The sequence below is a fragment of the Pelmatolapia mariae genome, linkage group LG12, assembly GCF_036321145.2.
Source record: "Pelmatolapia mariae isolate MD_Pm_ZW linkage group LG12, Pm_UMD_F_2, whole genome shotgun sequence".
Lineage (NCBI taxonomy): Eukaryota > Metazoa > Chordata > Actinopteri > Cichliformes > Cichlidae > Pelmatolapia > Pelmatolapia mariae.
Window position 1 is genome coordinate 14,126,629 of NC_086237.1, and position 15,875 is coordinate 14,142,503.

The window sequence follows — 15,875 nt, forward strand, 5'->3', positions numbered from 1 at the left end:
CCCCAACATATTACAGCACTGTGTCCCTGTGCTTGGGGTATACTGCAGTGTCACCATGTAGCAGGAAGCTCTTGTAGAACCTGACCTTCACTGGCTTAGGCCTAATGTCAGATATGTGTATGGGCACGTGTGCGTGCCCTTTTATACTAAAGATAATTTAGAAGTAGTAGCTTGGTATCATTCAGAGATGGTGTCACAGTTTTTTTTTTCCAAACAGTACCTCCAGCTTCACAGCTGGGTTAGTAGTCGGTGAAATTCATTACTTATAATTAAATGAAGGAGTCCCTTTTTAATACAGTCGTATTTAACAAACATATGTATTTTTGTTAAGAATATCGACTGAAGTTTCGTATTCCATAAAACAATCTGTATTGGTATCAGCGATGAAGACATCAGTTGGGCTCTAGCTTATGTCTTTTACTGAAACAAATGAAAAAGGCAAGACCCTCCACAAAGAAGAAGTCAGCCCAAATATTCCACTAGAAATTATTCCAGGAATAAAAGCAACAGTCAACAAAAACATCTGACAGGACACGAGTGTGTAACGACAGTGAGCACTTCACACCGCATGTTGCCAACGTGCAAACCAAAGACAGCATCTGTCAGTTCTGGGGACAAACAAGACCGCACACAGCTGTATTCGTCACTCACCACATCCATAACACCTACCATTAAAATACCAAATAAAAGGAACTTTGCTTCCCAATTAAATGAACAGTATAAATACAAGTATTAGTAGTCCCTTTCAAATACTTTTAGCACAGAGAAAACTATCAGCTGCTGGTACTATGCAATCATGACTGGTGAAAACAAGACTTCAAAAATAAAACCAGTGTGTGCAGTGGCTTTCTCCACTTTAAGAGGCATGCAAATCTATTTTGATGTGGTTCATCTTATCAAGTAATGGTCACTTCTCTGGACACTGGGGGGAGGGGAGGGGGGGGGTTCTCCTACTGCTGTAATTAGGATGCATCTAGAGAGGTAGACGATATTCGCTCTACAGTCTGTTCAGTCCTACACTTACCTCTACCAGCTTAACCAATTAAAACACAAGTGAAGGAAGCAAGCAGTAATATCAGCCTGGTCAATCCTTTACTATATTGCCATTTAGATCTCAGTGATGCATAATTAAGTGGTGGATGGTGGGGTGTGCATGTGTGTGATGTCTGAGATGTCTGACAGTGACTGGTTTTCAGTGCTGTGGTTCATCAGTGATTTGAGATTTAAACGTCGACAGTGCAGAGGGGTTCACTCCCCGGCTGGGCAGATTCCATTATGGTCATCTTGGGTTTCTTCCTCGTTTCCTCCTGGTAGAGAAAATAATTTAAGTACAGCAAGCAAGATAACAAAAACAATTATTCTCAAGTACAAGATTTTGGGTAGTGTACATGCAGTCTGGTCAACCAAAGACTGGAAGTTACACTCCTTTGTTTTGTCTTTTTTTTTTTTTTAATTTACAAAAAAACAAAAAAAAAGGAAGATAGCTAAACATTTTTATTTTTTATTTTTTTTAAGAACTAAAATCCCATTAAGAACCATTCTTACCCTCTGTGCAGCCAGTTTAATCATCTCTTCTTGCAGTTTGTTCAAGATATGAAGGTTTGGCTTGTTCTTTTTGGCATACTGCTGGAGCTCGATCACGCTCTTGTCGGAGCTCTCCTGAGAAGTAAGATCATTTTGTAACGACATAGCACGCTATTCAGCTCATCAACACATGGCAGTACCATTCCAATATGTGCAGAAAATTGGTTCAATTCTACATCCCAGTCATTGGTTTAAAACCCAAAATCAATGACGTAGCAGCCCATTCGTTGTTGACCAACACTCTAGGAGCAGAGCTTCTCATGAATCGTGGATGGCTGGATGGACAAACACTACTATTATGCATAGTAGTGACTTTGGGCTGACGACTGTAATAAACAAAGGATCCAGCTTTATTTAGCTGGACACTTGAAATGTTCCAGCACTGACCCACTCATCTTTTTTCCTGTCATAGACACCCAGTTCCCAAATAAATTAATTAATAGAAAGCAGCATCTTAAAACAGCATCTTCCTGTTCTTCATCCTGTTTTCAGACCCAAAATAAACTGTGGTTTGAAAAAGATGAAAAATTGACTGCCACTTGCTCCAATTCTATAGAGCATCCACTGTTTATCAGTGCACTTTAACAGGCGCCCTCTGTATTGGTCACAAAAACTATGATGCACAATGCTGAGTTAAAGCTGGAGATTGATGAAAAGGACATTTGTTTTTTTTCCGACTCTGTGGAAAATGGTATCTTCTTATCTAAAGACACTTAAAATCCCACATGAACTATATTAGAGACCAAAACAATTTTCTTCATCTTCAATAGTGCTTTCTCTTAAGACTTTACAGCAGCTGTCAGTCCTTACCTTCTTGACCATCTTATTGCTCTCTCTGCCGTACATGCGCAGCAGTGAGCCCCAGTTCTTGACGTGAGGATGTAGCATCTGCAAGATCTTCTGAGATGCTAGCTGTTTGCCAACCCTCTTGTTCTTGCCTAGTTACAAAGATGACAAATATAAATAACCTGTCACTGAAAGTCACATGTTAGTATCACAGAGTGGAAATTTGTATTTATCTCTTATATTGGTTTTATTCTGATTTTTAGTTTTTATTTATGATTGTAGTTTTTATTTGCATAATTTTATTCTGTTTGTATTGCATGTTTTTAGTGTGTTATTTGACATTGTTTTAATCCACTGTGGAATGGCTGAGCATGGGATAAATTAGTTTATGGGGATTCACCTGCTGAGGTGTGTCCAGAGGTGGCCTATTAGCCGTGTAAAGACCTTTTAAAAGCAGGCTAGCCAGACAGGACAGAGGCCCTAGATATGAGCAGGAATGTGTGAAGGCCAGGTGAAAAGAGAGACCCGCTGCCTGATCGTGGGGGTGCGACGCCTAATCTGGAGACGGATCGGCCAGCGTGACGGTTTTTTTTAAGAGGTGTTTTTTGTTTGTGCTCCCTGGCCTGGTAATAAACTCCCTCAGATCAGAACTGCTTCATCTTTGTGCCCTTGGTGTCTGACTCACTTGCTCCCCCTTGTATTTAAAAGAATCATTCTCTTTAGCATGACATTCTGGCACATCAGCTTTAGTGTCTGCGTTACATTAGCAAAACAGGTCCACTAAAAAAACAAAATACAAGAAAAATAAATGTAATAATATGGACTTCATTTACAAAGCAATTCTGACAGCTGCTTTGAACTTATTTATAAACACCCAGCTATGCTCTCAGATAGAAATACAAAGATTAGGGTCTACTTACACCAGCCACGCACAGTATGTTTCCCACATGTCATCACATATTCACTCTTCTGGTTCTTCCCCGGGATCACCTCAAATTTAATGCTGGTGTCCCCCATCCCGTGGTTTCTGCAGTAAGGAACAAACATTTGTTTTCACATGGATATCTGAAATCCGTCTGCATTTTGCACAGACACCCAAATGTCCAATCAGCAACTGTGAACTTCATTCTCTCATCTTGATGATGAGCAGCTCTACCTTATTATTTCAGTTATATGCTTTTCCTTGTTTTCTGTCATATATATGTGATAAAGGCTTATATTAAACAGTTTGTACAATTGAGCCAAATGATCCATTTCAAACTGATTTACCCACTTATGTTTCTGGATGATATCCTGTTTCAATTCAGTGTTTCAATTCATGTACAAGGAGCAGTCAATCAGAAGAAAGATGGTGAGGAGGGACTCTAACAGCTTGTTTCAAATAGAGGGTGAAATCAAAGACTGCAATAAGGCCAGTAAAAGATAGTAAGGATCATTTTGAAAAGTTAATCATGCAGAACTGCTCTATTAACAATATGGACGTAGTTGTACGAGTATAAATCCCACAACAGGTGACATGAAGAGGCATGAGCGAGAGAGACAGAAGAAAAAAGGACACACATCGCTTTAACAATAACAGTTTAACAATATTAATAAATACTCAAATCTACTTTACCTTTTAAGGCACTCATGAAGAATCTGATATGGCGATAGTAGTCCTGCTTTGTTGGTCAGCTCATATACTCTTGAATCTTCTATACTGATATGATTAAAATACTGCAGGAGAGAATGCACTGAATGTCACCACTGCTGTGTCATCTTCAACTCTAAAAAGATGTGTTTTACATTTGAAGGAAGTATTATATGAAAATCTTGGCTTCAGAATTAGGATTTAGCTTTGCTTCAAGAGTAAACAAAGAAACAAAAAAGAAATACACATAGAAAAAAAAATGTCAAAAAACTAAAAAGTACCTCCAGTTCATCGCCTTCAACGGGTTTCTCCTCCGAGGTCTGCTTCACAAAGTCAGGTATGAGGATTTCCAGTGTTGCTCGAGCTGCAAAGACCCAGTGAGATTTTACAGCAGGTGAATGTGCAAATATTTACCACATGTAATACAGTATACTGTTATCTTACTCCATTGTGGGGAGGTGCAACAAAGACAGATTGTTCTTGGAACTGCAGTGTGTAAGAAAGTGTAACCCCTTGACTTTTCAGAAGACCTCTCTCTCACAAAGCAGATACATCCAAGCTATTCAGTGACATCCAACTCTAAAGCCCCTTTTCTATCAGTACCTACTCTAATCGACTCACCACATTTTTAGGGTTTTCCATTAGGTCATATTACCTGGTACCACGTACTTTTTTAGTACCTGCTCGGCCGGGTTTGAGCAGGTACTAAAATGTGATGTCGTCAGACTGCACTGCCACTGATTGGCTGGTCAATTGCGTCACTTGATGAGTCATGAGAGCCTCTCTCATTCACGAAAATCAAAACCGTCATTTTTTTTTTTTTTTTTTTTAAACCTGGCAACGAATGACAAGACCACAAAGAACAACGCCATGGTCCCCCGAGTCTGACGGAAAGCAACAGACCGAGCAGCGGGTATATTCTTGCCTCAATGTCCACCTTTGTTGTAGCGTTTGTGTCGCATTCTAATAACGTGGGATGTATTGCTATGACAACGAAAACACACATTAGGTGGTACTCATTTGCAATGGAAAATGCAGTGAATTGGAGTCAAGTCGTGGCTACTCGATGTAGGTACTAATGGAAAAGGGGCTTGACATGATGTTGTTTTTTTTAAGTCATTATGCTGATTTTTTAAAAATTTACACCAACTCCAAAGGACAACCTCTAATGCAACAGCATAATTTTTTTATATATTAAGCTGTGACCAATATCAACCAAATGATAAAATGTCCAATATTGTAAAGAAGAAGAATTACCAGCTTTATTCTTGGCAAGTTTTTTACTGCTTGCAGTCCCTGTGCCGTATGTGACTCCATCTATAATGACTGACGCTCCAAAGGGTTCACTTGGGTTCTCTGTGGAAAGAATGGCAAATTAAAATGGATATTCCAAAAAGGTCAACATCAAAAACAGGCAAAAAACAAAAACACTTTTACTAGTTTATGCACAAAAAAATCCTGATAGAAAATGAGTGGAAGAAGTAATAGCAGGGCGTACTATGAATTTGACTGTCTTTGGATTAGCTGGCTCGATAAAACCAAATCGGAGATAATATATCGGGCTTTCACATTGCTTAATAGCAGTTTTATATGTTAACCAAGTGACCAGGTTACAACTCAGTTGTTGTGGCTATTAAAGATAAGGTAAAAAGAGAGCTACTGACATAGGTCGCTAACCTGCTAATCTTGCTTCGTAGTACACCCTTGTAAATTACTGTTTTACCTTTGGCCACTTAAGAAAGAGGAACTTACCACAATCAAAAAAGTTGTAAACAGGGCGAACCTTGAGGATACGCTGCATATATTCATGTAAGATGCAAACTTCAGACTTTCCATTAGGATTTATAACAAATTCTGTGGAAACAAACAATTCATTGCATCAACAAACAAAAACATAACAGGATATGTTTAATATCTAGTCCCGAACTGTATGAAATGTACACAGTATGAATCAAAGGTACTGTCACCTTTCTTAGTAGGAGCATCCTGGACTGACAGTGTGATGAGCTTCTGGTTGGCAGGCAGGATAGGTCTTTCTGACTCTGCCTGTTTCCTCTTCATGTCTCTGTTGAACTGTCTTCGCTCAGCCCAGGTGCGAAACTTCTTGACAGTCACTTGTTCAAAGTCAAAGCATTTCTCCAGGTACAGGCGAAATTCTTCAAGTTCTGCAAGGAAGTGTCAAGAAGTCAGATGATGTCTTTTACTGCAGCAAAAAACAAGCAAACCAACAAAAAAGAACATTTCAAAAGTCACTGCTAGTGTGGGAAGCTATTTACCTATGGACTCATCCTTGCACACCTCCACTTTGGCCTTGACCTGCCCTAAGGCTCCTTGTGCAGAGTCACAGGGTAGAGACTCTTTATTTTGGATGCTGTTGTCAGTGGTACCTTCTCCATCCTGACCTTCACCAGGGAGACTGGAGGGTGGCATGACATCCTGGTCCTCAGCTGTAGCATCTGATGTGCCTACTTGCTCTCCTCCATTGGCCTCCTCAGCAGGCTTGACAACAGACTCCTCTGCATCAGGCACCACTTCCCCATTCAGCTCCCTTTCCTCCTGTTCCTTCATTTTCTTGTAGTGTAGGCAGGGGATGCTGCTTACAGGTGGGTCATGTTTCTGTTTGAACAATATGTTAACAGTGCTGTAAGTTTGAGACTGACTAATTTTAAAATTAACTGGAAAGCGTCCATAGGTTTTAAATAAATAAGGTAAAATCTCTCAAAGTGATGTTTACCCAGTTGTAAAATGTTCAAGATATAGCTCATCCAGTGCCAATACATTTTTTGGGGAAAACAGTGTCGTTATGGTTTTCTTTAGGCATAAATATTTGAGCCTTTGTTTTCTCAAACACTGTGTCAGTATTGGCAGGGTTCCCAGTTCACATACAAGTGCCAACCCCTTTAAATCACTAATTTCACACTAACTTGAACAACAAAAATAACAGCACATCAAATGTTGTTACTGGAACAAACAGACGAGGAACAGTGCAGAGTTTAGGCTTTTGGTGGCAGACTACTTTAGTCCAAACTGACAGCAGAAGCAAAATCTGTCACTAATCTGTTTAGAGTGTTGACACAGGCAGACGTTTAATCTAAGCAAAGCTAAATTTTATTCCACCAATTTCATAAACAGAAACAGATGTGAAATTTATGCCGTTCTTACCCTAATGCTTCCAGTGCCAAGGAAGTACGGTCTGGACCAAGTGACCACTCTGGTCTCTCTGTGCAGGTAGACTGGAATGCCTGAATTATGGAATGTCATTATCCATCCATCAGGGAGAGGCTCGGTGGGCGGACGTCCCCGACCTAGTACATAAGAAAATGTAAATATAAGTACTGCATAGTACACTTTGTGGTATACCTCATTAGTAATACTAAATACTGACATTTCTAGGAGTTTTAATAATCATTCATTCAAAAAAAGTCAAAGGCATTTTTATTCATTTGCTTCATTTTACACGTAAAATATAATCCAAAACAAACCAAAAAAAGCCAGAACAGCAACCATTACTAAGACTTTAACATGTGTGATGTTTTTTTTCAGATATTCAAGGCAAATTAGAAGCTGCTTTTTTATTTTTCTGTAAATATTTTGCCGCTCTACTTTGAAAAGAAAAGTTAGAAAAATATTTACAGTCTCAGTTTAGGTGCATGATATCCCTCTCACGCTTAGCAGTAATCATTACACTTTAGGTCACCTTGTTGTAAATAAGCACCTTGCTAAAAATCTATGGGAGTTTGTCCCCTGTGAAAAAGACATCGCTTTTTAACTTTGAGACTGAATTATGTTCAGCTCATGGGTACGGGGTGAAGACTGAGAGACTATTTGCTATTCATTACATCAGTTCTCAAAACCAAAACCATCATTAACAGGCCTAAATGTTTCTTAGCTGGGAGAGTGAAGTCTTTTCATTACTTTGCCTTTAAAATGCGACCAATGCAACCATATTAATTAAAAGTTTGGTAAAGAAAAAGTGTGACACTGTTCTGAAGTTGAAACTACAAACTTCAAACAATGATTTCTGAAGGAACTTTAAGGAATTTGGAATATTTCTGCTTTGTCTTTTGGGATTTCAAACCAGACTTGTTTAGTAGGTCATTCTGTGTAATGCAATAACAACACTCAAAGACAGCAATGACCATGTGCTGTTAGACTGTGTGATCTTTTCAGAGGACTTCTTAGTTGTCTAGTCTATTTATAGAGAGCACATCTACCAACCAGTGTCTCAAAGGAAAGCAGGTTATTTCCATAAGTCACACACAAAAATATAATATACAAAAGATAAAATAAATTTCCTACAATTTCTGATGGTTTATTTAAACAAAAAAAACCCCAAAAGTAACTAATAAGACAAATATGTGGCACATACAAGACAGAGTATTTGCAGTATACTTCAAACTACAGACCCCTCCCCAACTCACTCTTCAGGACAGTCTTAATTTTGGTCATCATGGGTTGAACACCTCCTTCACCATCTGACTGATGATCACTGTCCCCACCATATTTATCCTCTGCCGGGCGCATCTTCTTTGGGACTGGCATGCCCTCCTCCAACAGAGCGTCGACATCATTGTCAAATTCCTCCTAGAAGAGTGAAGGGTTAAGGCCAACAGATGATGATTGTTGGGCAGTTCTAGAAAGTACTGAATTCTTTGTAGTCTTTTCTCAGACTGTGTGTGTGTGTAATTCTGTAGAAATATAGAAAAAAAACATTACAGCCGCAAAATGGTGCATAAAAGCAATTATGAGTTTAGAAAGAGGATATGCCCCTCTGTTAACTAGCCAGGTTTAAAAAAAAATTACCTTGAAAATAGGAAAAGGGCAGGCACTTTAAAAATTGACCAAAGCTCCACAGCTGTGATTTTACTGGCCAATATTTCCTCAAAAGTACCAGCTGGTACGACCCCAACCACAGTGAGCTTAAAGCCTGTCAAAATGGATTCTCTAATGATCTTACCAGAATTCATCCGTCTAACATTAACTTCTCCTACTAGAAAATCATATGAAGATTTCTTTTGGGTCAAATGCAGACTCCGCTATTGAAGGTAAAAATTAAAACACTGACCTCTTCCAGCTTCACACTTCACATTTTCAGTGATTTAAAACAAAACAAAAAAACATTGGTTATCAAACATTTACTTAAACATTTGGTCCTGGTTTTATAAATAAAAGCTTGATGCAGAAGAGTGATGAAATATGACATTAAGAAGTGTACTGTACTTGCAGTGACTATAGTGTTTGTGGTCTGCATTAGTCCTGCATTATTATGTATTTCACAACGAAGGACAAACTCAGTGCAAAGTTGTCACTAAAAGGGGATACTGCAAATAAAAGTCCAGTCATACCTCATAAGAGTAAGCCGTGACTTCGTCATATGCCTGTTCCTGCTGAACTATGACGTCAGACTTAAAGCCTCCATGCTCTCCATCGTCAGGCTCCAGGAAGTTCTCGTAGAGGTCATCCAACTCATCCAGGACAGCAAACTCCACCTTATTCTCTAGATCTACCTCTGCGTCCTCTGACTTTCTGCCTGCAGCATTTGCTGCTCCACCAGTCACTTCGGCTACCTCCTGCTCACTAGCCATGTCATGCAACTCACCATTGAGACTTTCTAAGCCATCCTCGCTCCCTGCCTCCTGCCTCTCACCTGTATATAAAACCTTCCTCTCTTTGCTATTACTGCTTTCAGTGAAGCTCACACTAATCTTAACATCTCTGAGCAGCTTGAGATCTGGCAGAAACTTGGTGACCGGGGGAGCATGGCGGGCTGTTCTGGGGCACGGTGGGGCGGGACTGGCCTCATCTGAGAGATGACTACAGAAAGTCAGTGAGCCCCTGCTGAGGGGCTGCTGTGTCTTGATTTCCCCGTCCCCTGGGGTGTATGTGTATCCATCACCACCAGAGCTAACGTCCATTACCTCTGCGTCACTGGACGTTTGCAGGGGAGGTGGTGGAGGTGCTCTGCCCTCATCTAGGCCAAAATCATCAGGTGGCTCCAAGGGGAGAGGGGGTAGAACATCATCTATCTCCATTTCCTTATAAATATATAGCTAACTTAAATAGACTGAAATTTTAATTTTAAATTCTTTACTTAGTGAGAGGTTATCTTCTTATCAAAACACAGAATGCATGCAGAAGCACATCCCTGCATAGGCCACGTACCAGAGGTGAATATGCTAAGCTGACTACATTGTTCTTTTCATTAATGTAGACAGCTTTCAGAATCACTGTCTCAATTATTGGAAATCACAATGCATTCAGCTTAATATGGGATCTAGGCACTGATCATCCTCCACTGCGATCTTGTGGAAGCTAGAAAAAAGGGACCAGTGAGAATAATGTCAGTTAACACAACTTTATCACTATTCTAATACGATATTTAACGTAAAAAATAGTTACTGCAACAAAGCTTCCTCAAATAGACGTGTTTTGCCTTTGATTTGGAATACATTTTGTGTAAAATATATGAATAAAATGGGGAACAACCACTCTTTAGCGCATCTGTTCAGACCGCAGCTTCAGAGTGGGCCCCTGCTAAGGTTAGCATCAATGCTAATGAGCTGAGGTACATCTCACCGCGCAAACCAGCAAAGGCCAGCAAGCCAGAAAACAGCCAGATATTTGTAATACAGGCGTACTCACTGATAAATATGACACAGGTATCTCCTCTTGGGCAACTATCTACCTTTCTAAATTATTATAATTCTCGTCGCGCCGCCATCTTGAAGAAAATTCTAGCCGCGGCTCCCAAACTCATGCCCCGCCTTCCTCTACCGGCTTTTTCAGAACCGGATGTTCAGACGGCCAATCACTGCATCCTTCAACAATGTCAACCGCCATGATTCGACCAATCAACACAACAGCGTCACACCTCGTGGCCTATCAGCAACATGGCAATCACCCAATACCAACGCCTGTATGCTTCGAGTTTTTCCCTAAAGCGGAGGACAGTCCAAATTGTACTGTGAGTCCAAATTGTGTCGGATAGTGATGGGATTTCCGGCTCTTTTTAGAGAACCTGCTCTTTCGGCTCGCCTCACTAAAAAGAGTCGACTCTTCAGGTTGTTTTGTTGCTTTAATTAATTTATTATGAACAATAATATAAAATTAAGCACAAAAGGAATTACTAATGTAAAAAAAGTGGTTTTATTTATATATGTTTATATATAAATATATGCGGTGGCCCCTAGAGACAAAGCATGCACAAAGTCCAAAGCACGTACAAACTCCAAAGCATGTACAAACTCCAAAACACACTTCTAGCGTTAACTGAACTTCCTTAACAGAGTTACCTAGATCACTTAAATTACACAATTGAAAGCATATGTGTATTGTTTGTGTATTTATACACAAGCACTCATATATATTAAAATAAATTTTTTTAAAAAGTTCATTTACCTGTTACTACCACACACCAAATCCGGTTGTTGGTACTTGCTGGCTTGTGTAGCCACTAGGTAAGAAAAGCTCAACACTGCCCCTAGCATCCTGGAGCACTTCTGTTGTCTTTTGTACGTGTTTTGGAGTTTTTACGTGCTTCTGAGTTTTTACGTGTTTTGGAGTTTGTACGTGCTTCGGGGTTTGTACGTGCTTTGTCTCTAGGGGCCACCGTAAATATACTTTTATTTATTCACTCCACATAAAATGTAATAAATAAATCATATAATACTAAAACCAACTATTCACATTTCAACTTTTAACTATTTAAATTTTCAGCTTTTTCCTTTTAAACAAATTTTAAGTGAAACAACACAAAACACTGCAAACCACAACACAATTAAATATAAATTAAAATATGAAAACAAAAAGAAGATGCACATTCTCTGTCATATGGGCCTTCATGAATAAACTTTCTGAATCCTGTGGATGATTACTATACCTTTCTAATGTGACGTTGTTGTCCCTGGCTCTCTTGCTCTCTTTCTCTCTCCCTCCCGCTCTGTTCCTGGGCTACTGCGAGTGTAACTACCGGCCCTCCCCCTCATCCCAGCGCAAAGCACAAGGCTCGCGTGCGGAGCGAAGCGGAAAAAAAGTGCGAGAGAGAGGGTGAGAGAAAGGAAAAGAAAACCCAACGGCTCGCGTCGTTCACATCAAAGATCCGGCTCTAAGAGCCATTTCGTTCGCGACCGACACATCACTAGTGTCGGACGAATGAAACCTACACTTATTATAACAACTTCTCCAACACTCTCATTCCTTTCAGTGGAAATAAATATATTTGGAAAACCTTTACACAGGGGCGTTTTTACCCCCAAAATGAATCAAAGCACCCCCAAAGATTTCTTACTTTTTTGACAATATTTGCTGTTTGTGTGACACACTACTAAAAATATATAAATATAAAAATCATACAGTACGTGGTTGAGACGTAATAGTTTAACAACAAAAGTATAGATACCCCCCCCCCCCCAAAAAAAAAAAAAAAGGTTTGTTCCAGCTCGCCTCGCCCCTACTCTGGCTCTAGCGCCCTTTCTGCCAGAGCCATAGCTGGACTGGCCATCGGGCATACCAGGCATTTTCCCGGATTTTTTTTGTTTGTTTTTGTAACAGTATAAACAATGAAAGGTGGTGGATTGGCCAGATGCTGGCAGATGTGTAAAAATAACTCAGTTGTTTGGTGGTGGCTATGGCGGAGCTTCCATAGAGGCCAGCAGGTGGATGAGGGAAAGGGGAGGGAGGAGGAGGAGAGACCCGAGGCGGCCGCCGGTCCGAGTGTCAGGTGAACTGAACTTAAGGTAAGAAGTTATGACCTGCAGTCTATCTGGGTCAGATATAAACCAAGTTTAGGTGTAGTTTATTTTCGTTGTGTGAACTTTTTACAGTCAGTTACAATAACTCGTACTGCGTACTAGCTAGCATGACGGAGTTTCTATAAAGCTGGGTGGGTGCTATGATGTTACTGATAGTGAACTTTATTGTATTCATAAGGTTAGTTAGTAGAGTTGGCAACCGTCCTGTAAAAGACGGAATTCAGAGAAAATATTATGTGTTTCGTATTGAGCTCAAAAGGAACACAGTTTGTCCCATACTTCAGCTAGAATGGAAAAAGAAACAAAGCTGGAGTTATTCTGCGTCTTTACGCTGTCACCTGCCTCTTCTTCTCTCATTCTCTCCTCCTCCCTCACCTGTTGCTACTTCAATCACGAAATTGATCAATGATCAGCTGATCGGCTTTTCTCTCTGTGTGAGGATCTAAACGTATTCTACGCTAGAGTCGACACAGCGAACACCATGGCCATTTCTCAATTCTCAAGTACGCGAGTACGTACTCGCGTTCTCGGCGAGTACGTACTGGCCGAGAACGCACGGGAGTACGGACTCGCCGAGAACGCGAGCACGGACTCGCGATTTGTACACCAGCGTACGTGATGATGTCACAGGTCCGGAGTTTCTACTGCCATCCCCTCTTAATTTAACTGTGAGTAACATGTTATGAAGCTTAACTTTAATCACAGCCAAACCGGTTTACTCAGGGACAAATAAAACACTGAAATAAACCAAACATTAACATTTAGAAGTGATCTAAGTGACTTATATATCATTTTTAACCTCAGTAGTGAAACCTCTATTAATAAAAATAGTGTACATGTACATACGTGTACATACCTTAATAAAAACAAGCAGGTGAGATGTTGGAACGCTTCTATTTTTATTTTAGTGGACACTCAATACTATAGACAGCTGCTGGGGTTTCTTTAACCTGAGTAGTGAGAAGACCGCGAGCGGGGGGGGGGGGGGGGTTGAAAACGATGTGCCAGGAGTCCGCTGTTGAGTTTTGGACGAAATGCATTCTGGGATATTTAGCTGTACCAAGTCCACACAAGTCACCACCGATGCATGCTCGATAAAACGGGCGGAGCGAGAACACATCCGGGACTTTTTCGCGTTCTCGGCTTGATGCGTACTTCGAATTGGAACAGTACTTGGTCTCCGACTGATGACGTATCACGAGTACACGAGAACGCAAGTACGCATATTGAGAAACGGGGTACGAGACCGGACAGTGTGCGCACCGCGGATGACGTCAGTGCGCACACTGTGTCTGAGGAGGATGTGCGGAAGTGCTTCAGGAGGGTGAACGCACGCAAAGCTACTGGTCCGGACGGGATTCCCGGCCGCGTCCTCAAGTCATGCGCGGCTCAGCTGGCTGGAGTTTTTACACACATCTTCAACCTTTCCCTCTCTCTGTCTGTAGTCCAAGCCTGCTTCAAAATGGCCACCATCGTCCCTGTACCCAAATCCTCCACCATCTCCTCATTGAACGACTGGCAACCTGTAGCCCTGACCCCCATCATGAGCAAATGCTTCGAGAAGCTGGTCAGGGACTTCGTTTGCTCTTCACTACCCGACTCACTGGACCCTCTACAGTTCGCATACTGCCACAACAGGTCCACTGACGATGCCATAGCCCTGACAGTACATACTGCCCTGTCACACTTGGAGAAGAGAGACACGTATGTGAGAATGCTGTTTGTAGATTACAGCTCAGCATTCAATACCATCGTTCCCTCGAAGCTGGACAGGAAACTGCAGGATCTAGGACTGAGCAGCTCCCTCTGCAGCTGGATCCTTAGCTTCCTGTCTGACAGACGCCAAGTGGTCAGACTGGGCAGCACCACCTCATCCCCCATCACACTGAACACTGGTGCTCCACAGGGGTGTGTACTGAGCCCTCTCCTGTACTCACTCTACACCTATGACTGCACGGCCACTAGCGACTCCAACATCATTGTGAAGTTTGCGGACGACACTACAGTGGTGGGTCTTATCACCAACGGTGATGAGACGGCTTACAGGGAGGAGGTCAGCGCCCTGACCCACTGGTGTCAAGACAACCATCTCACCCTCAACGTCGCAAAGACAAAGGAGTTGATAGTGGACTTCCGGAGGTGCAGAGAAGTACACACCCCCATCACCATCAACGGCGCTGCTGTGGAGAGAGTGAGCAGCTTCCGCTTCCTTGGTGTACATCTGGCTGAGGATCTTACGTGGTCAGGACACATAAACAAAACAGTGAAGAAGGCGCAGCAGCGCCTCTTCTTTCTCAGGAGACTGAAAAGATTTGGCATGAGCCCCCGCATCCTCAGGACCTTCTATCGCTGTGCCATTGAGAGCATCCTCACTGGATGCATCACCACCTGGTATGGCAACAGCACCGCTCACAACCGCAAAGCTCTCCAGAGAGTAGTGCGGTGTGCTGAACGGATAATTGGAGGTGAGCTTCCCTCCCTCCAAGACATCTACAGGAAGCGGTGCCTGAGGAAAGCGGGGAGGATCATCAAGGACTCCAGTCACCCCAGCCATAAACTCTTCAGACTACTTCCATCGGGAAGGAGGTTCTGCAGCATCCGGTCCCGTACCAGCAGACTGAGAGACAGCTTTTTCCATCAGGCCATCAGACTGCTGAACACGTCATAGACACCTCACCCTCACTACTGGAACTTCAACATTATGCACTCCATACTGTACATTAATGCCACTGTTTTGCACATGTTCAACTACCAACCTCTGTATATTTTATATATTTTATTTTATTGTTTACTCTATTTAATTTGTAAAATATGTATACACACACACACACACACACGTAGAAAAACATATTTAGTATACACATCCAGTAATGCATATACTCTTATATATTTATGCTGCTATTCATACTGTCATACTGTCATTATATTAATGCTGCTATCCTGTAAATATCATACTTACTTTTGTTTGAGTACTTATGTTTGTTTTATTGTACCTTTTATATCTTACTATTTTTTTATTATATTTATTATTGCATTTTGCACCAAGGGAGTGGCACTCCAATTTCGTTGTACCCTGTACAATGACAATAAAGGCTATTCTATTCTATTCTATTCTATTCTATATA

The 15,875-nt window shown here is 41.3% G+C and overlaps 1 protein-coding gene across 1 annotated transcript; it reads right to left on the reverse strand.

The window, feature by feature from the left end:
• Window positions 1-893: 893 nt before the first annotated feature.
• dgcr8 (DGCR8 microprocessor complex subunit) lies at window positions 894-10,757 on the reverse strand. The gene is made up of 14 exons (XM_063489115.1): window positions 10,643-10,757; window positions 9,346-10,312; window positions 8,422-8,584; window positions 7,163-7,305; window positions 6,277-6,616; window positions 5,968-6,165; window positions 5,753-5,854; window positions 5,258-5,356; window positions 4,282-4,364; window positions 3,986-4,086; window positions 3,291-3,397; window positions 2,395-2,522; window positions 1,546-1,659; window positions 894-1,307 (listed from the first exon to the last, which is right to left on the reverse strand). Exons 2-14 carry the CDS (start codon window positions 10,030-10,032, stop codon window positions 1,224-1,226), a joined length of 2,349 nt encoding a protein of 782 aa, XP_063345185.1. The 5' UTR covers window positions 10,033-10,312; window positions 10,643-10,757; the 3' UTR covers window positions 894-1,223.
• Window positions 10,758-15,875: the final 5,118 nt, after the last annotated feature.